Here is a 27,196-nt window from a genome sequence, read left to right as displayed (position 1 = left end):
GTTAGTGTCTGCACTTCTTGTGCTTATTGGCCCTGAACAATAACTACTGTACATGGAGGATATCAGGGCTCTCAGTTCATGAGGCTGCAAACTTCCTGACTCTGTGCTTTTCTCTTTTTTTCCTTTCCTTTCATTTTTCCTTTCTTTTCCTTTCCTTTTTCCTTTCTTTTCCCTTCCTTTTTCCTTTCCTTTTCCTTCCTTTTTCCTTTCCTTTTCCTTCCCTTTCCCTTCCTTTTTCCTTTCTTTTCCTTTCCTTTCCTTTTTTTCTTTTCTTTTCCTTTTTCCTTTCCTTTCCTTTTTCCTTTCCTTTCCTTTCCTTTCCTTTCCTTTCCTTTCCTTTCCTTTCCTTTCCTTTCCTTTCCTTTCCTTTCCTTTCCTTTCCTTTCCTTTCCTTTCCTTTCCTTTCCTTTCCTTTCCTTTCCTTTCCTTTCCTTTCCTTTCCTTTCTTTCCTTTTTTTCCTTTTTCCTTTCCTTTCCTTTCCTTTCCTTTCCTTTCCTTTCCTTTCCTTTCCTTTCTTTCCTTTTTTTCCTTTTTCCTTTCCTTTCCTTTCCTTTCCTTTCCTTTCCTTTCCTTTCCTTTCCTTTCCTTTCCTTTCCTTTCCTTTCCTTTCCTTTCCTTTCCTTTCCTTTCCTTTCCTTTCCTTTCCTTTCCTTTCCTTTCCTTTCCTTTCCTTTTTTTTCCTTTCCTTTTTCCTTTCCGTTTCTTTCCTTTTTCCTTTCCGTTCCTTTCCTTTCCGTTCCTTTCCTTTTTCCTTTCCTTTCCTTTTTTCCTTCCCTTTCCTTTTTCCTTCCCTTCCCTTCCCTTCCCTTCCCTTCCCTTCCCTTTCCTTTCCTTTCCTTCTTTCCTTTTCCCATATGGTTCCCAAGCCAGGAGTGATTTCTGAGTGCAGAGCCAATAGTAACCCCTGAGTGTCACTGGGTGTGGCCCAAAAAACAAACAAAAAAATGCAAAGTGGAAAAAATCATCTCAGGAAATTCTAGAGCTAGAAATATTGGGGGATTAAATGTTTTAAGAAAGGAGCAGTGGAGATAGGATAGTGAAACTGTTATAAGGTTTTAGTTTTTCATGATCAGGAAGGAATCCTGGAGAAAAAGGCATTTTTTTTGTAGGATAAACTGTTGGGATCTTATTTTTATGTTAAAGATCTATACTTTCTGATTATGGTTGTGGGGGGTAACCACCATCAATGGACTGAAAAATAATAATAAACCTCTAAATCAATAAAGGGAAGAAAGAGGACAACAATGACACAAGTAAACTTGCAAAAGGAGGAAAATAAAAAAGCAAGAGCAGTTGTGAAAAATAAAGTGAGGGAATAGATCAAACCAGTATGCTGATTTTTACATTAAATATAAATAGAATGAGTTCCTCCTAAATGATCTAAACACTGTGATCATGCTAAATATGAACGATTACAATATACTATTTTTTAAGAAATACAATTAGAAGAAAATTGTTGTTAAAAAGCTATAAAAATTTTGAAACAGGAACAAGAGAATTCCAGAAAGTGAGTGTGATAATGGTTTTTGTTTGTTTGTTTGTTTTGTTTTGTTTTTTGACCACACCCGGTGACACTCAAGGGTTACTCCTGGCTATGCACTCAGAAATCGCTCCTGGTTTGGGGGACCATATGGGGTTCGAACCGCTTTCTGTCCTAGGCTAGCGTGGGCAAGGCACATAGATGTTTTACGCCCTGAGCCACCGCTTCGGCCCCGGAGTGTGACAATGTTAATACTAAAGATGATTAATATCAAAGAAAGGTAATATCAGGGAAGGTTAAAACACTAGTGAGAATACAACCAGGAAGATAGTACAGCAGGCAGTGAACTTGCCTGGTCCATGGAAATCTGGATTTGATGCAAAGTACTATGTATGGTTCCCTGAACAATTCCAGCAGTGATCCCTGAGCGCAGCACCAGAATTAATCCCTGAGCACTGCTGGGTGTGACTTCAAAACCCAAATCAAAACCAACCGACAAAAATAAAAAAAAAACAAAACCATGAATGAGGATTAAAATAATGCAGTTTATAGTTCATAATAGTAAGAGTTCAAATTTATGAAGACTCAATGGCAAGCACAGCCAATAGGTATCAAATAATGCAGCAGCTAAATACAAGAGAATAAAGTTTCAGAAATGCTGAGAATTTAAACATTTAAATGCTGAGAATTAAACATTTAATACCCTTATTTTAGAATTATAACCCCATAAACAAAATTAAAGCAGAACTAAATAATAAAATTTAAAATGTATTTAGTATGCATTTCTTTTTAAATAAAATTTTGCATTTCACATCCCAAATCAATTACTTAGCTAAAAATTTCATAAAATTTTAAAATAAAGATTTTACGACCTATTTTCTCTGCTTGTATTCCAATAAAACCAAAGAGTCTAACAACATTAAAACATACCAAATGCTGTAAATTTAGAAACTCATTCTTAAATAATTATTGGATCAAAGAAAAATAAAAACAAACATTATAAACAATTTAAAGACTGATAAAGTAGGATATTTTATTCCAAGATACTAGTATACAGCAAATGCTGTTATGAGGGAGAAAAAATAATAACCTTACATGCCATTTTTGGTCAAAAGGGAATACTTAAAAGGAAGAAATCTTACATTAATTTAAAAACATAAGGAAAAAAGAAAACATAAATCATAAGAGAGCAAGAAAGAGAAATCAATAGAAGAGGAACCAAAACAAATAGAAAGGGTAAATACATACCAAAGACATGTCTATCTAAAAAGGCACTAAGACAGATGGATCCCTCACAAAACTGATTAAGAAAAGAGAGAACAGAACATTGTAAGGATAAAAATTGGAAAGGAGATTAAACCACAGTTCAGGTGACACACAATTGAAACTTGCCCAAGGACATTCTGAATAATGTAGGACTACACAGTCTACACAATAAGTACAGAAAATGGATGATCTTTTAGCAAACCTTCAGGTTAGGCCAGAGAAAACTTGGAAAACTGAAGAAAACTTGACTAAGTCATTTACTATAGAAGAGATTAAAAAGATGATTCAAGATGGGTCATTCAAAAGTACAACTGGAAGAAATACAGCAGGAGCATTCTTTCTCAAGATAGTAGTGTTAAGTGCTGTGGGCTAGAAGATGAACAGGGATGGATGAAGTGAGAATGGAGGCAGAGAAGAGATTTGGAGTTGGTGGACTGTGGGGAAAGGAAATGGAGTATAAAAGAAGAGAATAAAAGTCAACCACTTTAGATGGCCTTGTGCTCCAACATCACAAAGACATTCCTTCTCTGGTCAAAGCTATTTTTTGTTCAGCCCTGCATGGTTGTTTTCAACTGTTATTTGAACACACAAGAGCTACTGTGGTGGCTTGGGGTAATAGAGAAAGAGCACAAAGATGGAACCGCTAGCTCTTTTCCCTGCTGGTGGACTACTTCTGGGAAAGTTCATGTTGGCTGTGAGAATCTGCAAGTTCAGGGGGTCATTCATGGGATCAGTGGGATGGGTTCATGGTAAGGAAGGCCGTGGAATGAAAGCCAGACAGACTCCCTCTAGCAGCTCACCGTTCCATTAGACTACGTGAGTGAATTAAGTCAAACTGGGCATCTGCTCAGGTCCTTGGACAGGGGAAACTGAACCTGAAACTTTTCACAAGGAGTAGTGTCTCATTTGTCTTTCACCAATGTCTCCCCTGCTTTTTTCTGGTCTTTGGAGAAACTGATGTGACTGTATTTGAGAAATAAGATAATTTCATAAATACTTTTATGTTTTTTTTTTTCAGGCCACACCTGTTTGATGCTCAGGGGTTACTCCTGGCTAAGCGCTCAGAAATTGCCCCTGGCTTGGGGGGACCCTATGGGATGCAGGGGGATCGAACCGCGGTCCTTCCTTGGCTAGTGCTTGCAAGGCAGACACCTTACCTCTAGTGCCACCTCACCGGCCCCTACTTCTATGTTTTTAAACAAGAGTTTTCATCATGCACACTAGATTTCTCATGGCTAGTTATTACCATGATTTTTTCTTAAAGAAGATAAATAGAGAATTCATTTTACTTTCACCGTGTTAACATAGGCCCATCTGGACCACAGTGCTCGCAGTATTTCCTGTGGAAACTTCTACATTTTCTGACATGGTTTTACTTTTTTTCTCAATAAGCTTAGTCTTTATTTTTCTTCAATTGACCTTTTCAGCTTGTTCTAGAGAGGTTAAAGTGGGATCTTGGGAGAGACAAATAAACACCCCCAAATGGTACATTGTCAATCACAAACTATAAAGAATGTGGGAAGGAAGTGGAAGATAATCTCATACAAATGAGCTGAAAGGATTTTTGATATTTGAAGAGTTTTCCAGATAGTTCCCATCCTGATTAGATTCTCTGGATGGAGAGTTTCAGGGTCTTCCCAGAGAGGATGGGGGAGTCCCTAGGTCAGGTTGCACTGTACCTCTAAGGAGCAAATTAAGTTTTATGGCTCTGTAGGATAGATTTATTGGGGTGGTTACCTTCCATTTGGGACCATTGAGTCTCATTTGGAGGCCTGGTGCAGGGGAGAAGAATCTGAAACCCTGGACTGCTCAAATCTTAGAGAATGGTTTTTATTGTGAGGGACAAGCCGGCTTCATGCTCTCTGCCAATGCAAAGATTCTAGGGTCTCCGTGTTTTTCCTGCATGGAAAATCCTGTACTCAAGAGTCTTTCATAGATAGTGGTGGGCCTGCTGGAAGACAGATTAAGGGATAGAAAGGGTGAGCCTGAAGGTATGATTGAAGGGGGACTGATTTATAATTGCACTTCCAGGGAGTGGCACTGGCTTTTTCCATTCTGTAGAAAGATCTTTGGAGCAGATGGTCCCGATTAGGGCCACAATGATCTCATTGTCTGGGGAACAGTTTCCTAAGTATCTTCATTGTCTAACTACAAGGCAGCATTTGTGTTATTATGTTTGTTGGAAAATAAGGGGGGGGTCTTTCAGGTTTGGGAACCACCTATCATCCCCATCACTATTAGGTCAAGTACCAGCACTCACAGATTTTGTACCAAACTTCAATATTAGAGTCTAAAAAAATTGCATGTGCATTCTGTCTAGCTTGTTGCCTTGTACAGAGTCATATCGCAAGGTAGCACTATGCTCATTTGTTTACATAGTAGCTAAGTGGCTTCATACAACTATGTGGTTCAGTGCGTATAGGGAAAATTTTATGACTGCTGGAGTCCCATATATTAATTAATGCTTGATCTTTCTCAAAAGAATTTTGATACCTTATTTTTTCTTTGGTATTTGGGTCACACCCAGTGGTGCTCAGGGATTACTCATATATAAGTGCTCAGAAATCACTTCCAGCAGGCTCAGGGACCATATGGGATTGCAGGGATTGAATATGGGTCTGCCTCATGCAAGGCAAACACTCTCCCTGCTTTGCTTTTGCTCCAGCCCAGCCATACCTGAATTATATAAGACAAAAATACAACCCAATGATGATTAATGGAAGGCCAAATTAAGGGATCCATGGAGAACTGTCTTCCTTAATTCCTGTCTACTCTGAAGTATCGTTTTGCTCTTTACAAATAACTGAATGAGACTAGCCATTGAGATAATTTTAATGCCTAAATCTCCCTGTCTTGACTTTAAAAGTTTACCGATTTTCAAATTATTTTATTTTATTTTTAAATAGGGGATATCCTAGGAGTCTTCCATGGTGCTTGGAGGTGCTTGAAGGGCATATGGTCTTGGTGATAGAACTCAGAACCTTACACCTGCTAGGCATGTACTCAGTCACTCCTCTAGCTTCTAAAACCCCTCCTTTCTAAAAAGCTGCATGTGGCCACCAGACTTTTGTGTACCCTAGCACCTCCCAAGTTTTTGCCCACTCCAAGTCAGCCTGGAACTACTCAGCTTCTCTAAAGACAACCCCTCCACTTCTGTTTTATGTTGATGGCATTTGAAACATGGAACAAGCAAGCTTGTTACCAAAGTCCTCTGATGTCACACAGTGACAGTGATGTGAGCAGAGAGAAGTGAGTGAGAAGAAAAGGAAGCTACAGGTATGCTTGGTTTTACCCAGATGCATGGAGAGGTCTAGAAGGAGATTGAAGAAGAAGATTGGTTCAGAATTGAAACCAGAGAGAAATGCTATGTCTAGGCTAAGAGCATTTCTGCCAGGAACTTGGCTAGTCACCGCTGGGGGCCTTCTCTTCCTCGCTGCTCCTCATGGTCAGGTAGTAGATACGGTTGGCCTCTGGGTAGGTGACCTTGCTGAGTGGGAGCTTGTAGATGGCAGGGTTGCTGGTGGTCAGCAGCAGGAAGATGAGGGTGGAAAGGCAGAAGGGCCAGGTGCAGGGTGGCACACCAATCTGGAAAGAAAAGCATGGGGCTCTGAGAATGGTGCTGGACTGTGGAGATAGATGTGGTAAGGGTTCAGGAAGAGAACCTTTGTCCCTAGGGATAGCATTGGTTTCTGGATCCCTACCATTATAGTCAGTGATATAACATCATAGCAGTAGATTAAGGAATATAAAGTGTTGGTATTTTGGAGAAAGTCAGGTTCTTTACTTTTTAAATTAATTTATTGTTTTATATTTTGGGGTGCTGTACCCAGCAGTGTCAAGGGCTTACTCCTGGCTCTATACTTGGGGAACAATCCCAGTGGGTTCAGAGGACCATATAGAGTACCAGGGATCATACCGTGGTTGGTCACATGCAAGGTAAGAGCCCTATTCTTTGTATTATCTCTCTTGCTCCCTTAATTACATTATTTTAGTGACGTGGCTGAATAGGAATAGGAATGATCCCCACATTTAGCCAAACACAAGTCCCTCCATCTGGTTGTATGCATTCTCTGGTGGTTAGGTTGCTATCACTCTTATATTTAACACACACACACACACACACACACACACACACACTTCAAAGGCACAAGCACACAATCACCAGTCTTATAAAATCAGAACCTGCCTTCTTGACAAAGTCATGGCAGAAAGTACAAGTTCTAGTAGCTTGAAGCCCTCCCTGACCAGGATAAAGATGTTTCAGGATCAAATTCAGGACAATCCAAACTTACCACTGACATGATGTTGGCGAGGGCTGCTCCCATGTAAGCAGAGAACAGAGCTGTGAAGGAATAAGAGCTATCAAGAATCAGCATCCCTGGGTGCCATGTCCCTCTTCCCAAGAACAGGGATGATATCCTGCTTCCTGCAGCCCATATCTGGGTGTCTGTGCTGCACCGTTTGCCTGTTGACCTGCTCTCCTGAGCCACCTCTACAGCTGGGTGTGACCTCTTGCCCATCAGACTGTTTGCATTGGGGGCAGAGATGAAAATACTATATTCTTTGGGGGCACAGGAGGCATCTTTTGTCTTCTCAATGAGCTTGCGGATGGTGGAGCAAAGACTCGATGTCTAATTACTTGTTTAGGGGTGAAAAGTTAGACTCCTTAGAGTGTATATGAATAAATATAATAAATATATACAGCCCTTAGGAGACTTTATATTATGAGATTCTGAGTTGCTATGATGCTGTTGGTTGTTCTCTCCTCATGGCCTGGAATCCTGAGTTAATCCCTAGAAACTGGTCTACAGGACAGTTAGGGGCTCTCATTCCAGTCCTGGCACCTTAGAACAAGCTTTTTCTGGCACTGGGCCTTTGTTCTTTCAGATTCTCTGTTCAGAACACTGTCTCCATTCTTTTCCAAACCAAATTCCACTTGTAGTGTGTGGAGATGAACTTCACATCCCACCTGACAGGTACACCAGCTTAGATAGAAGTAGCCCTATGGACAGGACACTTCTCTGAAGGGCCTGTGATAGCCCAAGCCTCTCAATGAACTGGCACTTTTGATGCAACACATCCTGACTATCCATGTTCAGCCTCACGCTGACTACTGGGGAGCTACAAGGGGCACAGATACCATGGACACTCTCCACACACACAAGGGATGAAATACAGGTTCTCTGGATACCATCCTGTTCTTTGTCTCTAGTTTGGCTTACAAGACACCTGCTGTTTCCAGAGAATGGAACGGTTCCAAGGCAGGAAGGCTGAAGGGAAAGTGGATGCAGTTCTGCCTGAAATAGCTGTATCTGAGGACACATGAAACAGCCCTTATCATGGCCTCCCTTGTGAAACTGTGCTGACTGCTATACCTGGTGGGATGAGTGAATTGTCCTGCATAAAGCAGAGCTTGATGCTGGGACCTTCTATTGTAGGATTTTGTCAACTTTTTCTTGGGACAGCACATTCTCCCTTGACCCAAAGGGAAACAGGCTTCCATAGTGCTAGGTTAAGATGTTCAGAGAGCTTCGTGCTCCTAGGTGCATCACCTCACTGATTCTTTCCAACAATCTCGTCATCATCACTAAAGACTTCATCAACATTTGCGCTACTATTTTTGCTCCACTATGACTTCGTGAGGGATTGGGCATCACTTTAATTGTCCTTAAACAGCCTAATACTTGGCACTTTGTGGAGTTCTAGAAATGCTGAAGGAAGAGTGATTGTGAGAGGGATGATTGCCACTAGGGCACATGGGAAAGCATATGCGTTTTCCTTGTACATGCTCCAGCGCCATGTGCACTGACAAGCAGCAACAGTCAGTTTGTTCTGAAGGGAAAATACTTAGCAACGCCTCCACTGTTTGGGACCAGCACTGAACCTGTATCCCTCATCACCCCAGGAGGGATAGCTCTTCTCTCCCAAAGGCCGAGCTCTGATTCACGGTCTCCCCTTTTCATGTAAAGAGGTGGGGTGGGGAGATGAGAAGCTGAATTAACTTGGTTGCCAATTTTCCCAAATACTCACCACAGACAAGGGCCAGCAGGTGGGTCTGCCAGGTGAGGGCATAGAACATGCCACCAACAGCAATACAGGAGAGGACACAGTTGTAGCTCCAGAGGCCCAGGTAGATCTTCTCGAAGGGTGTGGCCACTGTGAGAGCTGTGGGAGAAGGAAGGGGTGGGAGGTGTTTCTTGTGGGTTCTGTGTCACCTGGTGGTGCCAGTCTTTAGGATGACCTCACTCCTCACCCCTTCTAGAACCAACAGGGGAGCACCCACTACAAGGAGAAAAGAGCAGTGGTTTTCAAAGAGCAAAGATCTAACATGGAGGGTGCATGGATACAGAATAGAGGTGCTCCAGGTCTTCCCCACTTTTTTAGGCTTCAGTGGCTGAAATTTCACCAAAATATCTCATAGGAAAGCTCCTGCAGAACAATGATCTCCAGGCATGCGGAGGATAGAATTGCTGCAGCAGATGTAGAAGGAAGTGAGCAATAGTTAAATCTGGATAAAGAATTCACAGGTACCTCACACACTGCTTTTCATCTTTGGAATTTTGGATTAGATTAAAATTATTTCCAAAATGTTTCTAGATTTTAATTTTTGCACCTGGAGTTACTCAGCACCTATTCCTAGATTGATACTTACTGATCCCTGGAGTTGATCAGGGAACATATGCAGTGTTAGGGGATTCAAAACAGGGTCTTTGCCAATGCAGATACATGCAAGGCAAGTGACAGACCTTTGTAGTATCTATCTAGCCCCTAGAGTTTTTCTTAAGTTCTGCTTCCAAGGTATTTTTGGAAAAAACATAGGAATAAGTAACATATTCATATACGTATTCATACAGAAATGTCTGCACAAACACACACATACACTTGGCAATGCTAAATCATCATTGGTCAATGGCAGTCCAGTTTCCCAGGCCTGGGCCATTTCTCCCTGCTGAGTCAATTCTGCTCCCATCCACAATCCTCTCCCCTCTTAGTTCTGATGGCTCAGTTTGCAGCCAAGCAGGTTTGCAGGTTCCTTGCATCCCTGCCCTGTTGCAAGCTGCTTCTTTTAGAGACTTAAGTCAGGAAAAGAGACCCTCATCAAAACATAGTTTAGAAATAGAAGCCAAGGGAAGGAGGCTTGAACATTTTGTTTTGTGGCGGGGGGGAGAAATGGTCTTGGGAGAATGCCCTCCAGGCTCCCTGCAGAGTGGGCTGGCCTACCTGCCAGCATTCCCACGATGGAGCCAATGGCAGCATGCAGACAGATGAGCGGTGAGCAGATGAAAAGGGCCACCAGGAACACGCCACCTGTCCAGGGATTGTCACAGCCATACACCTGGCCTACCCCAACTGGAATGGCTTGTAGCAGCTGCAAAGTCAACAGAATCTGGTCACTGGAGCATGGGCTCATAATGACCAGGCCCCAGGGTTTGGACAGAGCAATTTTTGTGAGAGTAATGGGCTGGAAGGTGGGAATGGCTGTGCCCTCCAGTGTGTGACAGAACACTGGGGACCACAAACCATAACAAATTGCTCCTCACTCCACCACCTGGCAGGCATCTCAGCACCCCTCCTGCAAAACAGGCAGCTTTCCCACTAGGAGCATGAGTGGATACTTCGAGGGGCACATGTCTTATTCTTGGAGAGGAGAGAGCACTTTTCTCCTTCATTGCCACTAGGGATTTCAAATCACTTTGGAAATTCCTCTAAAGCTTCTGAAATCCATTAAATTTTAAGGATATAGGACAGATCCCTGAGTTTCTTGATGGATGGATGATTTGACTTTAGGTTACCCAGCTTATTGGTGGTCAAAATTAGTCTAGCTTCTGAAGTTGAACCCTATTCTTTCGGGTGTTGCTGCACACTCAGAGCTCCCCTAGGTGTGGGGACCAGGTAAGAGGAGGAGACAATTCCCTTGTTCTACAAGAACCATTTGCCTTATACAGAACATCTGGAGAAGATACTACACCTACACCCACTGAGCTGAGAATCAATGGGTGACAGTGGACTCATGGGCATGATGTCAGGTGATCTTTTCCTACCCAGCTTGATCATCCACATCAATCTGGCAGTCTTTCAGGGTTTAAAGAAAAGAAAGAAGATTGGTAGGTTTGGGGAAGCTCTGATCTAGAATCAGGGGACTCTAAGAGTTTCAGGGGCCTTTGTGTGCACTCATTGTAGAGGCATATCAGTGTTGTCACACTCTAAATGCTGGCACTTTCCTGCGTAGCACAAGAAGGATGCCTTCACCTAGACCTCTTCTAGCTTTAAAATGATTCAAACTTTTTTCTTTCTCCAAATTTCAATTATACTACAAAGCTACAGTGATCAAGATGGTATGCTACTGGAATAAAGGCTTATTTTGAGAGAGGAGAATAGAAGTGAAAGTCCAGATACAGACCTCCTAATTTTTAACAAAGAAACTAGAAGAATAAAGTAAAGTGGGCAAGAAAAAACTCTTGAATAAATGTTATTTTTGTGGGAACCCTACCCTATGGTGCTCAGTGGATAATGCGATATAAGGCAGGAACCTGGGACTCCTGTATGCAAAGCATGTATCCCAGTTCTTTGAGTTCTTCTGACCTCTATAAGAACTTTGAAAACAATGTGTTTACAAAGCAGTGTGAGAAACAAAATTATAGGTATTCAATAAATAGTTATGTCTTCTCAAAGGCTATGAAATGCAATGGGGAATTCTTTTACCTTTCCCTTCTGGAACACTGATGTTAAGCCCAAATAGTCAAGAATGAGAGGAATGAGGGAACAAGATGCCTTGGAAAGGAGCCTGGGTTTGGAAGGAAGCTTCCCCCTACAACCCAGAGTTTAGCTTGTGCACAATGGCCTTGATGTCCCCTCCACCAGGTCCCCATGAGGTAACCCACAAGGTGGTGGGAAGGGCAGTCAGGTGTGCCTGGAAATTTACTGAGCTCTGACCTCCTGACTCTGGGCCATCCTCCTAAAGCAACCCAGCCCAACTAAGTGGAAAGAAAGTCACTTCCCTCCATTGTTTTGAAGAAAAAGTTCAGGCCATGGATTCTTAAAGACTCAATGTGGAAGAGGTGGAACCTGAGGCTAGAGTGGTGTGTGGTGAGAGTTTAGAGGGTGAGTCGGGATATCAGGATAAATGGAATTGGGTTCTACTACCCTCTGCTTAGCTTGAAGATGAACAAGAAGCACCCATTGTCTGGGCCTTTCCAGTCTTGTATCTACAGAGTTAGTGAGGCTATCCAGTCTCTTACAATGTCACTCTACCTGGTCACATGGACTGTGCTTCTGGCAGGTCTCAGGGATTGTGGCCAGTGCTCCAAAGGCAGTGAGCTGAAGAGTGATCACTAGTGACTTTATCAATGGTGTGAGATTTAGGATTTTGTTCTTGTACCTACCCCAACCATTTGCCCTCTGAGAGTTGGGTCTTTCTTTCAGTGCAGGGCTCTGACTTTTTCATTTTCTTCATTTAAGCTCTAACACTGACACTTGAATTCCTAACACAACTTTTAAAAGAAAGTTTGCTCCTAGGAGCAATATCTTGTCCTTATCTGTAGGGATAGTTTGTCGTTGTTTTCAAAGAACCTGTGCTGGGTACCCTACCCTGTAGTCATGGGCACCTCTGAAGGCTAAGCAACCTGCAATAGGGGGGGGTACTAGAGCAAATTCAGATGAGGAGTTGGGCTGGCTGATGATGTTTCAGATTTTACATACAGTATTTGAAGAATAGATTCTATTTTCTATGAGTCAAGAGATTCTGGAAATAATGATTCTGGATTTATCTGGAAAGCAGAGCGAGAATCACTGGATTAAAATAAAGCAAGATAGATTTCCCTAGAATGGAAAGAAGATAACAACACTCATGAGTGTCTTGAGGGGTTGTGACTTTCCCTCACTGCAATTCCTTTTACAGGTGTGTCTGTCTGGTCTGGGACTAAGTTGGTGGTTTGAAACTTGGGTTTTAAGCCCTGGCACCAGCTGTGGTTTGGTTGGTTGAACAACAAACCCTCTGTGCCTTACAGTTTTTTCATCAATAAAGTGAGATTTATGATTGAACTTACACTATTGGGATATTATGAGGGTGAAATGAGTTAATAAATTAAAGGTTTGGAAGAGTATTTGATATAATTTGTTGCCTTTGTACTAACTGAGCTTGGCTCCAGTCTCATTAACATGGCCAAAAAATTTCCAGTTATGCATACTTAATCTTGTTAGGCCTTTATTTTACCCCATTAGCTTCAACATCTAGAGATTGCAATATCTGCAATCTTGTCATATATCTGCAAGCTTGTCAGGAGAGGACATAAAGCAGGCTCCTCAGCTTTGGCAGGATTCCCAGCTGGATGGGAAGCTCCTTTGCTACAGGCAAGAGCTGTCCTGTCACTATAATTACTCCCCTTCTCCAGCCTCCACTCATTACAGACAAAGAGAACCCTTAGATCTCTCTATTGACAATTAAAAATTGTCTGCATATATCTACCAATGTTCAAGTGGGGAACAATCAAGCATGCTTGAGTACCCTTATATGAAAAGTACATACAATTCAGCCCTCTCTTCTATTGATATTTTCTTTATAAAACCCTAATTATTACAATCATTTACAAATTTTACTTCATTCCTTGCTTCCTCAATGCCACCGTTTGTATTGCCAACCCTCCTCTGTCTTCTTGCTTCAGATCTGTTTCCCACTATGCAGTATAGACCACATGAAGGCATAGTGGGGACATTCCTCTGTAGATTCCATGGGTTTGATGAAGACCCCAGCACATACGATCTTCAGGGAAGGTTTGTTAAAGAACCTCTGGTGTGGCAGTGACACTTTCCTCACTCTTCATGACCAAGACTCAGCATATAGTGAAGTCAATGAGAAAAGCTGAGAGCCTTAGTCACCCCAATTGTTTACTGAGAGATCTGTGGTGAAGCCTGAGCTCCCAACTCACCTGTCATGAGGTAACTTACCAAAGGCATCTCTATTTCTGTCCAGGTGATGTTGGGCGCTGAAGACACAGGCTCCACCAGCTTCGTGGGGAAGAAGAGGTTGTAGTGACCCGTGGCTGCCAGGTATAGAGTCACTATGATGTTGAAGGGCAGAGTGAAGACAGGGAGGTCCCATTTGCTGAAGATGGAATTTAGTGCACTAGAAAGGACTGGGCTGAAGATAAAGGGCAAAAAACTTCATTACTGTCATGGTATTTTTGCAGCTGTGGAAACTGTATCATTGACTGTTCCCTTCCCTTCACATGACCATGCTTGGCTCTTTGGAATATCTAATGACATTGATCTGGGATTGGAATGAGGTGCTTAATTTAGGACCATACCATCAAGAAACACACTTTAAAGTATTATAACTTGTTTTGAGTAGAAAACTTTACAGGGGCCGGAGAGGACATTTGCCTTGCACGTGGCTGACCCAGGAGGGACCTAGTTCGATTCCTGGTATGTCATATGGTCCCCACCCTGCCAGGGGCGATTTCTGAGTGCAGAGCCAGGAGTAATCCCTGAGCACCGTTAGGAGTGGCCCCAAAACCAACTAACCAACTAATCAATCAATAAAGTTTAATTTTTTTTAAAAATAAAAACTTTATAAAATAATTAAAATACTTTGGTTTCAATAAAATGAAACCAATTATGATCATTTTAAAATGCCATATATTGTCCTTGGACCATGAAGATGCACAAAGGCTGCAGTCTGGGCTAGGGTAACACTCTGAGCCTGCCCTTCCAGGAGGTGATTGCAGGGACATAGGTAATCTCAAGACTTGGATTCAGCAGAAATGTTTGGTACTACTCTGGGATTCATCCAGTGAAAAGGAAGTTTCAGGGTTTTTGTAACCTTCTGACCTCTTCCTTTGAGACAATGAATTTGGAGATAGATGGACGGGTGCAAGTTCTAACTTCTATAGCCATTCATCTCCCTTACCTTGAGTCTTCTTAATGGATCTACCTCACCAGACACCTACCACATATCTCTAAATTTGAAAGCCCAAGACAAAATGTGAAATTATAAGATCTAGTTGGTGAGACTCTAATTAATGATAATGGATTTAACATAGACATTTAAGACTACCTGATGCCCCTGTTACACAACCAAAAGAATTTCCAATTTGCCTCACAACCAGTATCACATTATTCCATTCCTCCACTCCAGTGTTTACTTCCCTTTACCTTCATCTACTACCCTGCCCACCTTGCTTTTCTTTGGTAAGAGAACAGTCATGACCTGCTGGAGCAATAGGACAGCAGGTAGGGCATTTGCCTTGCTGACCTGGGTTCAACCTACGGCATCCAATATGGTCCTTTGAGCCAATCAGGAGTAATTTCTGAGTACAAAACCAGGAGTAATACCTGAGCACCATTGGGATGGCCCCAAAACTGACAAACAAAAAATGAAAATAGGCAGGACCAGATAATTCATAGTTTATTTTCCTGATTTACACTCCAACTCTCTCTTTCTCATACAATTTCAGTATCTATGCTTTTTGATCAGGTTGGTTCTTTTCCCTAGACTTACAGATCCAACTTGTCACAGTATTTCCTTTCCTCTATCTCTGTATTGTTCTCAGATAACTATTAAACATGCTCTAGTATTATCTTCTACTTGTAAAACTCCTGTTTTTGAACTCTCATCATGCTGGTGGGAATGCCATCTAGTCCAGCTTTCTGAAAAACAATATGAATATTACTCAAAAAACCTAGAAATTGAGCTCCCATAAGATCCAGAAGCACCATTACTAGATATATACCCTAGAAACACAAAAACACAATATAAAAATGCCCTCTGGAACATTGAGTGGGAAAAAAAAAGGAGGTCAGATCTAAATACCCAAGCCAGAGTCAATGACAACAGAATCAAGAGACCCAATCTATAACAAACTAAGCACAAAATGGACCTGTTACACTAGTCCGAAGGCTAGGAGTGGAGGTTTGGGATTAATGCTGGGAACTATGGTGGAGGGACATCAATATTGGTGGTTGGAATGGCCCTAATTCATTGTCACTAAACACCTGAAATACAACTGTGAAAGACTTGTAATTCATAACGGCCTAAAAAAATGCCCTCTTCAGCAGACCCCACCAGGATTTCACTGTTCCTCTTACAACTGGTCTGTGGGGGTCACTGAGAGGGGGAGCTAGCCAACAGGCCCCCTGTACTGAACACTAGTACAGGGGTATGGGACCCCCCATGCCAGACCAGGCCTTCAGGGCAAGGCTGGGCAGCTGGGTTTCTGGGGGATAGGGGGCAGGGAGACACACCTCCCCTAATGCAAAAAGCCTAGGTGAGGCTAGAGACTGCTTCAGTAGACCTCACATGCCAGGATTCACTGTTACTCTTACAACTGGTATGTGGGGGTCACTGAGTGGGGGAGCTAGGTGAAAAGCCCCCTGTACTGAGCACTAGTGCAGGGGTAGGGGACTCCCCATGCCAGATCAGACCTTCAGGGCAAGGCTGGGAAGCTGGGTCTTTGGTGGTGGTGGGGGAAGGGAAATCAGACCCTTCCATAGCCATAAATGGGCCTATGCAGTGCACCCCCTTGCAGGAGGGTCCTTTCTCACTAGTCTTATTTTCAAAAGCGTGTGGGTGCTAATGCGCCCGCGTGGCAACAATACTTTTTAACCATTATTCCACAGTGCTCATAATTTTAGATTGTTCCTAGGAAAGGAAATAGAATGCCCAAGACCCAGAGGATAATACTCAAATAGATATCTAAAGTCTGTTTATATGTGTGCATGAGTTTCTATACAGTGGTCTTCTCTCTGACTGCCAAACTTACACTGTAAACAATCCATGTCTATAGTGTATATAGCCCCTCTTATATACTACCTCTCCCCCCACTTTAGAATTTTTTCTACCTTCTCACCCCCAAATCCTGATCCATTATCCCTCCTTATTTAACTCTCTTTAACCTTAGTTATTAGCTCATTAGGCACCAAGACCTACCTCCTGCCCCAACAAATCACCACCCAGCACCTAAACAAAAAGACATCCTCTCAGTCCCACAACTCGTGACCCCGCAAGAAACTACAACCAACATGCCTGCTGACTCATGCTATGTGGCCCTTCTCATTCACTTCTGTTGCATGGTACCAGTTTCAGCTTCAGAAAGACCCCCAGGTCAAGGACACTACCTGATTCCATAATGCTGCAAATCATGTCTCAAACTCAAGACCAAGGTGTGTGATAAAAAAAAGTGCCTTGGATTTCACCTCTCACAAGAATATCTCAAAAGACCTGATTGGGAGGCCTATATTGCCTTTGCATGTTTAATATCTTTATAATAATGCATCTTAGGGTGTTTATTCCCAAATATAAAGGTAGCCTACTCCATCAATTGTTTTCTTCAATTACTTTTTTAAATTCAGTTTTATTTATTTGTTCTATTCTTTATCCTCACAGGCTTTGGTTCTGCTTGGTATGAAAACTGAGAAGAAAAAGTCTTGCCTGGGCTAAAAGCTCAGGTCAAAACCAGAGCACAGAGACTGTGTAGCCTGTCACTCTTACCCACAATAACACCAACAATGCAATATGACACCATATGCTTTTCTATAGGCACAGTAAAACAGGGGAAACCATATACACAGAGACAAGATCTTATCTTCTAGGGATAAGAACTCATACTTTTTTTAAAACACAGGGCACCTCCCTCCCTAAACATGTGTCATGTAGATATAATTCAGTCTCCATGAGATTGGACAGTGTTAAGTGTTAGTCCAACCCTGAACCCTAGATCCCAGACGTAGAACTGATATAGTTCCCTGCAACAACACCAGGAACCAAACTCCACTGGGAAATTTCTAACACTGCTCTGGCATCAATTTGCGCCAATTCTGATATGACATCCTGACAACGAGGAAACAACAACTTGAACTAAGAGCAGGTTGTCCTATCACATCACCTAATGGTAAGAGGAAATCAGAAGACATGGCATCCTTTGATATGTGCAAGAACCAAGAGCACTAACTACAGAAGACTGACTTTCACAACCATGACTGGGCAGAACTTATCCTGGGACCAATAAGAAAAATCTTACCCTATGCTGTAGCCTAGGACTTGTACAAAAATCAAGATCTCTAATTACAGAAGTTCAACTTTGACAATGGAGACTGAGCATTTGGGAACCATAAGGAAGACTATCCTAGGCTTTAGTCTAGGATCTGAGCAAAAACCAAGACCACTTATTACAGAAGACTGATTACAACAACAATGATGGAACAGAATTTTTAGAACCATAAAGACTCTATCCTAGACCTTGTCCTATGACCAATGCAAATACCAAAATCTCTAGCTACAGAGGCCTGATTTTATCATCCACAACTGAGTGGAAAGTTTTCTGGCACTGCAAAAAAAAGACCCTGAGGTGTGGTAATGAGCATGTACATAGCCAGTAGTTGTTCCCATGATAGTATGCATCAAGGGCGAAGAAACCCTGAATCTCTTAGGCCAAAGGAATTCCCTTTCTTACTTCCCCAATACTCATTGTGCCTATGCAAAAGAAAAAAAGGGGGAGCACAAAACCTTGCCACACTAGCACAACTTTCTTTTTCTTTTTCTTTTTTACTTCTCTCTTCATTTTTTCTTTATTTTTCTTTTTTCACTGTTGTGGTTATTATTTGGTGATTCTTTTGCTGCTAGGTGCTATTTATTTATTTATTTATTTATTTTTGGGGTGGTAGCTGCTATATTTTTTCTTTTTTTTCTCTTTCAGCAGACAACGTGAATCATTTTGTTCTGCCTCGTGAATTGAGGGGGAAAATAAAATGAACGGTACCAGGACCAAACAGCCATATGAACATGAGTGGAATTAAAAAATGATCCAACATAAACATCACACCTAAAGTCAACAACAACTACAATGAACTATTTACAACAAGCTATCTACAACAAGCTATACATAGAGGGGAGCAGTTTCACTAGCACTAGGGGGGACAAAGGGGAGACATGGGTCACATGATGGGAAAAGGGGTGGAGGGAGGAGGACAACCCTGGTGGTGGGAATGGCCTTGATTCATTGTCACTATGCACCTTAAATACTACTGTGAAAGATTTGTTATTCACTTTTTGGTCACAATAAAACTATTATTTAAAAAAATGTCCTCTGTACTCCTATGTTCATTGCAGCACTGTTTACAATAGCCAGAATATGGAAACAACCCAGGTGCCCAACTAAGGAAACTGTGGTACATATACATAATGGAATACTACACAGATGTTAGGAAAAATGAAGTCATAAAATTTGCCTATACATGGTTGGACATGGAGACTATTATGTTGAGTAAAATGAGTCATAGGGAGAGAGATAGACACACAATAGTCTCACTCATTTGTGGGATTTAAGAAAAACAAAAGACAGTGTGGTAATAATACCCAGAGACAATAAAGATGAGGGCCTGAAGGACCAGCCCATGATATAAAGCTTACCACAAAGTGCAGTGAGTGCAGTTAGAGCACTAATTACACTGACAACTACCATGACAATGATAGTGAGAGAGAGAAAAATAGAATGTCTGTCCTGAAGACAGGCAGGAAAAGAGGGAGATGGGGAACATTGATGTCAGGAAAGTTACACTGGTAAAGGTAATGTACCACATTCGATGACTAAAACCCACTATGAAAAATTTTGTAACCACAATGTTTAAATAAATAAATTATTTAATAAAAACAAAATACTTACAATGAATTTATTGCAAGAGAAAAAATAAAATTCCCCCTTTTTGATTTATGTTTCTTCCAATTATTGCCCCCTTTCCCATTCAGAGAAATACTTCTCAAACTATTGTGTTTCAAATATCAGAGGCTCTCATACATATTGGCATATATTCAAAAAACACATCAAGGGAATAAATGTATCCATTGAAAACAAAGCTTTAGGCTCTGACCACATAACTGAGAATACCAAAGACAGGGGAAGAGGGGGTGGATGAAAAGGGACAGAAGTGGAAGAATATTGGCACTTTGTTGGTTGGTGTGGTGCAGTAACACTATGCCTAAAGCATTAATATTTACATTATAGTAAACTGTAAGCATAATTTGCAAAAATTCAAAAAGTATTGTTTCTTCTTGTTGACTCTATTCCCAGTCTTTCTTAACGTTTCTTCGATTTGATCTGTGCTCTACCACATCCCAGGAATTATCTTGTACAGGTGACATCCATTTTGCCAAATTCAGCCATTCTCCATTAGCTTATAAACTCCCGAGATTGAACAGAAATACTTTATGTCTGCATTAGTTTGGCTGCTCCTTCTTAAATCTCCATTGGTTCTAGTTGGTTCTAGGTCTACTCTACCAGACAATGGATATCAAAAGTCCCATGGCTTTCTATAGGGCTTTCTTTCTTTTTTTTTTTTTTAACTTTCTTTTTTCTTGGTGGTATTCTTTTCTCTATGGCTGAAGTATTTTCCAAATATGGACAGTGTCACTAAGTTCTAGCTCTTGAGAAGCTTAACTGCTTCTCAAGCTTTCTGCTTGGAATCTCAAGTTAAAGGTGTTTACAAAGAACTCAAGATTCATGTCTTATCTCCCACCACCAATCTGCTTTTCTCTTCATCCTTTTTATTTTGTTTTGTTTTTGGGCTACATCCAGTGGTGCTCATGGGTTACTACTGGCTCTGCACTAAAAAATTACTTCTGGCTCAGGGCACCATATGGGATACTGGGATTTGAACCAACATAGGTCCTGGGTTGGCTGCTTGCTAGGCAAATGCCTTACCGCTGTGCTATTATTCTGGTCTCTCTTTTCATCTTTTCATTCACTTGGAAAATCATAGGAGTATGCTGATCTTTCTTTCTTGTCCCTACCTCATTCTTCATTATCTCCCAGAAAGTCTTATTGTTTCTGTTTTCCATAATATTCTAAGAAAATTTAACCACTCTCTACCAGCCTCATGGACATCATCCTGAGTCAAAGCCCTCCATCCCTCCAAAGGTAATTAGAGCATATTCTCCACTATATGCAATACACCCAACACCCCTCCAATTTAAATCTACCCACTGGAGTTGTTTAAGGAGAGGCCATATTTGATCATTTATCCACTTAAAGCCTTTAACTGCTCCCCAGCAAGGTTGTCATAAAAATCAAGAGACTTACAGGGTCAGCATGTTAGGAATCTCTCTCTCCTGTCATTATCATCCTTATTTCCTGACTACATCTCACTTCTCCATATGTGGTGGCGGGAGGGAGGGGGGTTGTCTTTGCAAATCCCTTTACCTTGATCTCCAGTTGGATGCATTTGGCCTTCCTGACCACTTCTTCTGAAGTTGAGCTCTGTCATATTTATCCTGATTTTTGTTCTTCAAAGCACTCACCCTCCTTATAACATGACCTTCCTTTCTGTCATTATACATGCATGTATTGATTCATTTTTTTGCCAAGAAGGAAATCACCAAGAGGGCGAAGACTCCCCTTACCACCTGCAACATCTAACACCTAGAAAAGTCCTCACACCCAGCAGCAGGCTCTCACAAATATATGTTGGAAACATCAGGAAAATGTCAGAGGAACATTCCTAACACATGGATTTGGTTTCAAGGACCATAGGAATGGATTATTGAATTCCAGGAGTCAGTACATAGAGCTCAGCCCAGAGCAGGGTGCTCAGTGGCTACTTGCTTCTGAAATGGGGAAGTAGCAACTGCAGATTTACTGTTCCCAGTGTGGTGTTCCAGGAGTGATTTAGCCTATTATATATATAAATGAAGACACATCTCTTCCTCCTCGTTATTTCATTGTGTGAGGCCAGAAAGGAAATCTCGGCAAAAAAGACTGCTTTAGCATGTGGTAGCAGAGATTAAAAATGGGGCCAGTGAATTGTAAGAAACAACTGTTTTAGCTTTGTCCCTAAAGGATTAAGAAAGCCAGGAACCCCAAGAAGAAACATAGATTGCCCAGAATTCTTAACGTAGTAGTTTATGTGCATGCTCTATTAAAAAGCAATGGAAAAGTACTTAAATTAAATTAAACTAACTTTTTTTAGTAACTCCAGACTTTGAAACTAATGGAAGATATTTATTTTGGAGAGATGCTGAAAATCACCACCAGCACTTCTGGGAGTGTGTGAGCATAAAAGGTAGGTGATGAGGTCACCCCACTTCCCGCCCCCATGTGATACATACTTGCTCCTAAGTGTGTTTGGAAAGGGGCCTTAACAGGCAGACTGTAAATTCAATAGAATTAAGGATGATCTACGGGAAAGCCCTAGTATACCCTTCACTCAACCAGTCTTTTGTTACTCTGTGTTTTGTCTTTGCCAAGTGATTGTTCAGCAAGGTCACCTTCTTGTTGGAGGAACTATGCTTTGAATTCAGATGTTCTCATCCAAGAAAGCTTTTGTCACAGGTAATTTTGTTGCTTTAGAGCCTTGTTTAAGTCACAAGGGAGAAAATCAGCATGTAGCTTCGGGTTTCATAGTGAAGACTCTGGTTTCAGACATCAGCACTGATGCCTTGTAGTCTTGGAGTGGACTCTGGACTCTCCACATGTGTGGGCTTGGAAACTGGGCCCTATAATTGCCCCCAATAGCTAGCATAATGCATGGCATGAAGGAGATACTCAATGTACATTCACTACTGGTATTAAGGATGGTCATCAGAATGACCGAATGAGAAAAGGGTGCTCCTCTGCTGCTTTCAGAATCCCTGTGAGTGGCAATTCAAAACGATTTCTTTGTGTTGTAACTGAACATGAGTTTTAACAGGGTATCTTGTGAGACCGCGCAGTGTGCTCCACCGTGGTGCAGGCCCCTGTCCATTGTGAGACCCATACCCCTTGGGGGATGCAGGGATGAAAGAAGAGAGGGAAGTTGCCTCACCAGGCCATGGCAGTGAACGTGACAGGAAGTAGAAGCCACCAGAAGTAGTCCAGCTTCTCAGAGAACACTGCCATCAGCAGCCCCACTAGCAGCCCGTTGTAGCCATGGAGTCCAGAGGCAATGGCCGACCTGGGGGAAAGGGTGACAGGGCAAGTGGGTTTGATGTTATTTAGTGGGCACTTCTGACACTTGCACAAGAAAGCAGCTTATTGGGTGAGTGCTGGGCAGACCTAGCTGCCTCTGACACACACACACACACACTCACACGCACGTGGGTGTCCACACACGCCCACACACTTGCCAAGTCTCCAAGACTTCCCATAGAGAGGTCCCTACCTGTCCTGACTCAAGGCAAGGGCAGTTAAGGTGGAGGCCACAGTGCCAATGCCCCCAGCAATCGTCCACCAGGGGTTCTGGATCAGGAGCCCAATGAAGACAACGAGCCCACTGAGAGGGTTGTTGACGAACATAACCTGGCCCACACCCCTCAGGACCCAGTCTGTAAACTGGAAGGCCAGGGGCTTATCTGAAAGAGAGCAGAGCATCAGTGGGCTGTCCCGTGCTTCCCTGCGGGACTGCTGGGTGGCGTGCCACCTGGGAGATGCAGCCAGGAATAGGTTTTGATTGAGTCTGGCCACCAGTTCATGCCTCCAGGGGCCTGCCAAGTCAGTGGCTGTTAGTCTTAGACCTAGAACTGTGCAGTGACTCATAGATCATCCATCCATCCATCCATCCATCTGTTGACTGGTTTGGTAAGAAAGTATTATAAGAGAAATTATGGTCCAAGGGAAAGGGTAGGAAGGAAAGTAAACTTTAAAAAATTTAGCCACCATGAATTACAAAATTTACTCATGGTTGCGTTTCAGACATACACTGTTTTAGCACCAATCCCTTAACTAGTTAGTGTCTGCTTCCCTCTACCAATATCCTCAGTCACCCTCCCACCCCCACATTGTCTCTATGACAGGCATTTAAAAAACAACTCAGGTGCTATGGTTTACATTACTGTTATAGAGAGGGTTCCATAACTTTATCACCTTCTTCCAGATAACTGCAGTGTAGTCTCAACTGTCCTGTCCTCACACTGCCCAAAGTAACAAGGTTCCTACTTAAGACCACTTATCATGTCCTTAATTTCTATTGTTTTTGGGCATTTGTTAATCTTTTTATGTGATGCTGAACAGCAAAAAAAAAAAAAAAAAAAAAAAAAAAGCTTGTGGAGAAGAGAACCTGGTAGACATGATGGCAGTCCTGTTGGACTGAGGACCAGAAGGCAGGTTTAGAAAATAAACCATACATTTGGCCTCTGGGCTGGTTTCTGTGACAGCAAACTTCAGTGGGGGCAAGGCAAAGGAAGCAGAGGGGTGTTGGCTGTAGAATTTAGTTTAGGTAACAAGAAAAGGAAAGCACTCTGGAACACCCAGGTGGGTATTTTTTTGGTCACTAGAGGACCAGGAATGACCAAATTGGGGGTGGCAAATGACATACACATTGCTAATGTGGTCATCCTATATATATTGCATTAGAGGAGACATATGAGCAATAAAAATCAGTAAAATGCATTTAGTGAGAATTTCAAGATTGTGGGTAGGTTATATTTACAGGGAGATCCCAAATAGTGGTAACCCCACTTTGATGTAACTAAGAGTGGCTCTCTCCCCAGACGTGAGACCGTCATCTCTTTGTGCCTCTACCTACCTTTCAGCCAGCTTCTGCACTCCTTCATCTCACCAGTGAGGTAGCCCAGTGCTTGGAAGAGGCTGATACCACCCTGACCAGCAGAACCTCGATGTGTTGGCTCACTTTCTCTCCTTTTACTCCTGTCACGAGGATTTTCCATTTTCACAATGTGGCTGTCTTCATTGGATGATCGAAGATCCTTTCCGGAGAAGTCATGACAAGATAACAAAGAATTTAATTATTCAAGACCAGGGTTATTTGGGAATAGGGAAGGTGGTAGGAATTTTGGATTCTAGGACAAAAGCTCATGCATACATCTGTGACTAATGCAGTCCAAGATGGCTACTTTTCATAGAAGAATTTCTCTTCTTTTCTTTAAAAAAATGGAGGGGGAAGGATTTAAGAAATAGTATGGTCGACATGTACATGTGGTCAACCAGGGCTCAATCCTTGGCATCCTATATGGCCCAAATCCACACCCTCCAATTTATTGTTTTGTAGTGACTTCCTGGCCATTCCTGTCTCTGTGCTCAGGAGTGACTGCTGACTCCTGTATTTTTCAAGGGACTATGTAAGTAGCCAGGGATCCAACAGGCATGGGCCACTTGTTAGGCAAGCACCTCAATCCCTGCACTATTTCTCTGGCCCACCATGATTTCTTTTCTTTTCTTTTTTTTTTTCTTTTTTTTGTTTTTGGGTCATACCCGGCAGCGCTCAGGGGTTACTCCTGGCTCCAAGCTCAGAAATAGCTCCTGGCAGGCATGGGGGACCATATGGGATGCCGGGATTTGAACTGATGACCTTCTGCATGAAATGCAAACGCCTTACCTCCATGCTATCTTTCCGGCCCCCCACCATGATTTCTTAACCTTTGATCCCCGGATACATTGCTAGGGATTCTTCTCAGCAATTTGGCAAAGTCCATGTACTTCTTGTCAGAATAACGGTGGCAAGGAAACTAAAAACTGAACTAAAATTGATAAAGGAGACCCAAGATACTGATATGTAGTTATGACAATAGTTGAAAAATTGTGCTCTACGCCTGTGTGTGGTAGAACCAGAACTAGTATGATGCCATAGTAATGAGTGAATATGTGGGGCCATGTAATCTTTCATCACCACTGTGGGGTCATTCAAATTACTTTGAGAGCAGCCCACAGCCCCACTTCTGCCTACACCTATTGCCTTTACTCTGTAAGCAATGCCCCCCAATACCTCACAGTCAACTTCCTGGGAATCCCAATCTATGACAATGACAAAAGTCTTAGACACTCCTAGTCCTAATATAACCCAGATTCCTAATGAGGCAAATGCTAATGTTCATTGGAGGTGAGTGAACACCAAGGCGAATTGCACACCCTTTTTTATTTAGGTGCCCTCCATTCTATGTGCACTGCTTTGGCCAGAATGGTCTGCTTGACCATTCAATATGGAAGGCAGTCGGGCATGTCCCTACTCTCAACCAAGATTTCCTCAAAGTGGATTTTCAAGACTTAATTAAAAAAATATCAAATGTCTCAATAAGATTTTACAATGATTACATATTGAGATAATATTCTATGTCATTATATAGTTGCTTAAAATTTTTTAAAAATAACTTTACTTGCTTTTTTAAAAATGCTTTTTTAAAAAAGGGTGGATAGAAAATTGAAATTTAGCTGTATGGCTCACATTATGATTCCCTTGAGCATTACTATTGGAAAGATTCTTTTCCAGCCTACTCCTTCCTGTCTCAATACATATCTCCTGGGCTAGAGAGATAGTGAAAAGGGTTAGGCACTTGCCCTTTACACAATAGATCTAAGTACAACCCCTAGCATGTCATATGGTCCCCTGCCCCTGCCAGGGGTGATCTCTGATCATATAACCAGGAAGATGGAGAGCAGCAACCTTCAACATTAACCCTTCCACTAAGAGGCAAAGAAAATACTGCAAAAAAAAGTTCTTGAAGTGGCAGATTTAGGAAAGGGGAATTAGGATAATTAAAAGCTCAAGGGATTCCAGAAGGGAGTTCAAAGAGCTTGGATATGTTCTTATGAACCTAGAAGGTCTCCTGTACACAGGTAGGGCCCTGTCAAGGGTGATGGACAAGATCAAGAAAGATCCGAGAGCCCCTAAATTTTGGCTTGCACAAGCAGATTCTATGAACAGAACCTGCATCTATGTTCTTTTCTCCTCATCAGTAGGAAAGCCAGCCTGCCTCTGTGTCCCTGCTCAAGAGTTGCTACATTTGAACTGAGGACTTCTTTGAGGTCAACAGAGACAGGGCTAAAAAAAATGGTTTTGACTTCTCCCTCAAATTGTGTCACATGCTGTCACCTTTTTAAGGTCAAGAAGATGCTGAGTGTAACTATGCGTTGGCTGGAGGCATGTAACCCCTAGTTCCTGCCATGGCCTTCTATGACTTTCTGTCACATGAGCACAGGAAGCCAGAAAGCAGCATCCATCATCACCTTCCTCTCTCCTCCTTCACCTCTTCTTCTTCCCCTTTATGCTTCACCCCTCCCAGGAACCTTTTAGGAGCCACCTTCCTCACCTTTTCCTCGGGCATTTCCAGGAGGGGCAGAGCTGGGTGGGCGTCCTGGGGACTTGAGGGCCAGCTCGGGCTGGTGAAGTCTGACTCATAGAGTTTGTATCTGCTGGAAAGAGGTTCAGGCAGCAGAGGCCTGCGGTGAGAGTCTGGCTTCTCCTTCGAAGGCTGGCTGCTCATCTGTAGTAAAAGAGAGCAAGCAGGTAAGTCAGGAAAGGTCCTGGAGGGGTATGGGTGAGGACCATGGAGACCTCAGGGAATGGGGAAAAATGGGATTTTCTGTTTGTAGCCTCTGTTGTCGAGAGGTCATTACCTGTTTTCCGAGCCAAGTGACCTTTGCCTTCAAACTCCTCCTCTTTTTCCAAGTCAGGAAGAAAGGCAACTTCTACTACAAAGATGTCACTGACCACCCAGTCAGAATATATTTATCTTTTGTTCTGATCATTGAAAT

General features: G+C 42.3%; 1 protein-coding gene across 1 annotated transcript in view; it reads right to left on the bottom strand.

Moving 5' to 3' along the window:
• Positions 1-26,925, bottom strand: part of SLC14A2 (solute carrier family 14 member 2) — a 54,737-nt gene extending 27,812 nt beyond the window's left edge. Inside the window, exons 1-9 of the mRNA XM_049782475.1 lie at positions 26,752-26,925; positions 24,234-24,414; positions 22,872-23,061; positions 22,536-22,664; positions 13,692-13,884; positions 9,969-10,116; positions 8,778-8,912; positions 7,040-7,089; positions 6,158-6,332 (exon numbers count right to left, since the gene is read on the bottom strand). Of these exons, the coding sequence (XP_049638432.1) occupies positions 6,158-6,332; positions 7,040-7,089; positions 8,778-8,912; positions 9,969-10,116; positions 13,692-13,884; positions 22,536-22,664; positions 22,872-23,061; positions 24,234-24,414; positions 26,752-26,925 (1,375 nt within the window). The remainder of the gene's footprint in view (positions 1-6,157; positions 6,333-7,039; positions 7,090-8,777; positions 8,913-9,968; positions 10,117-13,691; positions 13,885-22,535; positions 22,665-22,871; positions 23,062-24,233; positions 24,415-26,751) is intronic.
• Between the last annotated feature and the right edge of the window lie 271 nt (positions 26,926-27,196).

The sequence above is a fragment of the Suncus etruscus genome, chromosome 10 (assembly GCF_024139225.1).
Source record: "Suncus etruscus isolate mSunEtr1 chromosome 10, mSunEtr1.pri.cur, whole genome shotgun sequence".
Lineage (NCBI taxonomy): Eukaryota > Metazoa > Chordata > Mammalia > Eulipotyphla > Soricidae > Suncus > Suncus etruscus.
This window is presented reverse-complemented; position numbering and strand designations above follow the sequence as displayed.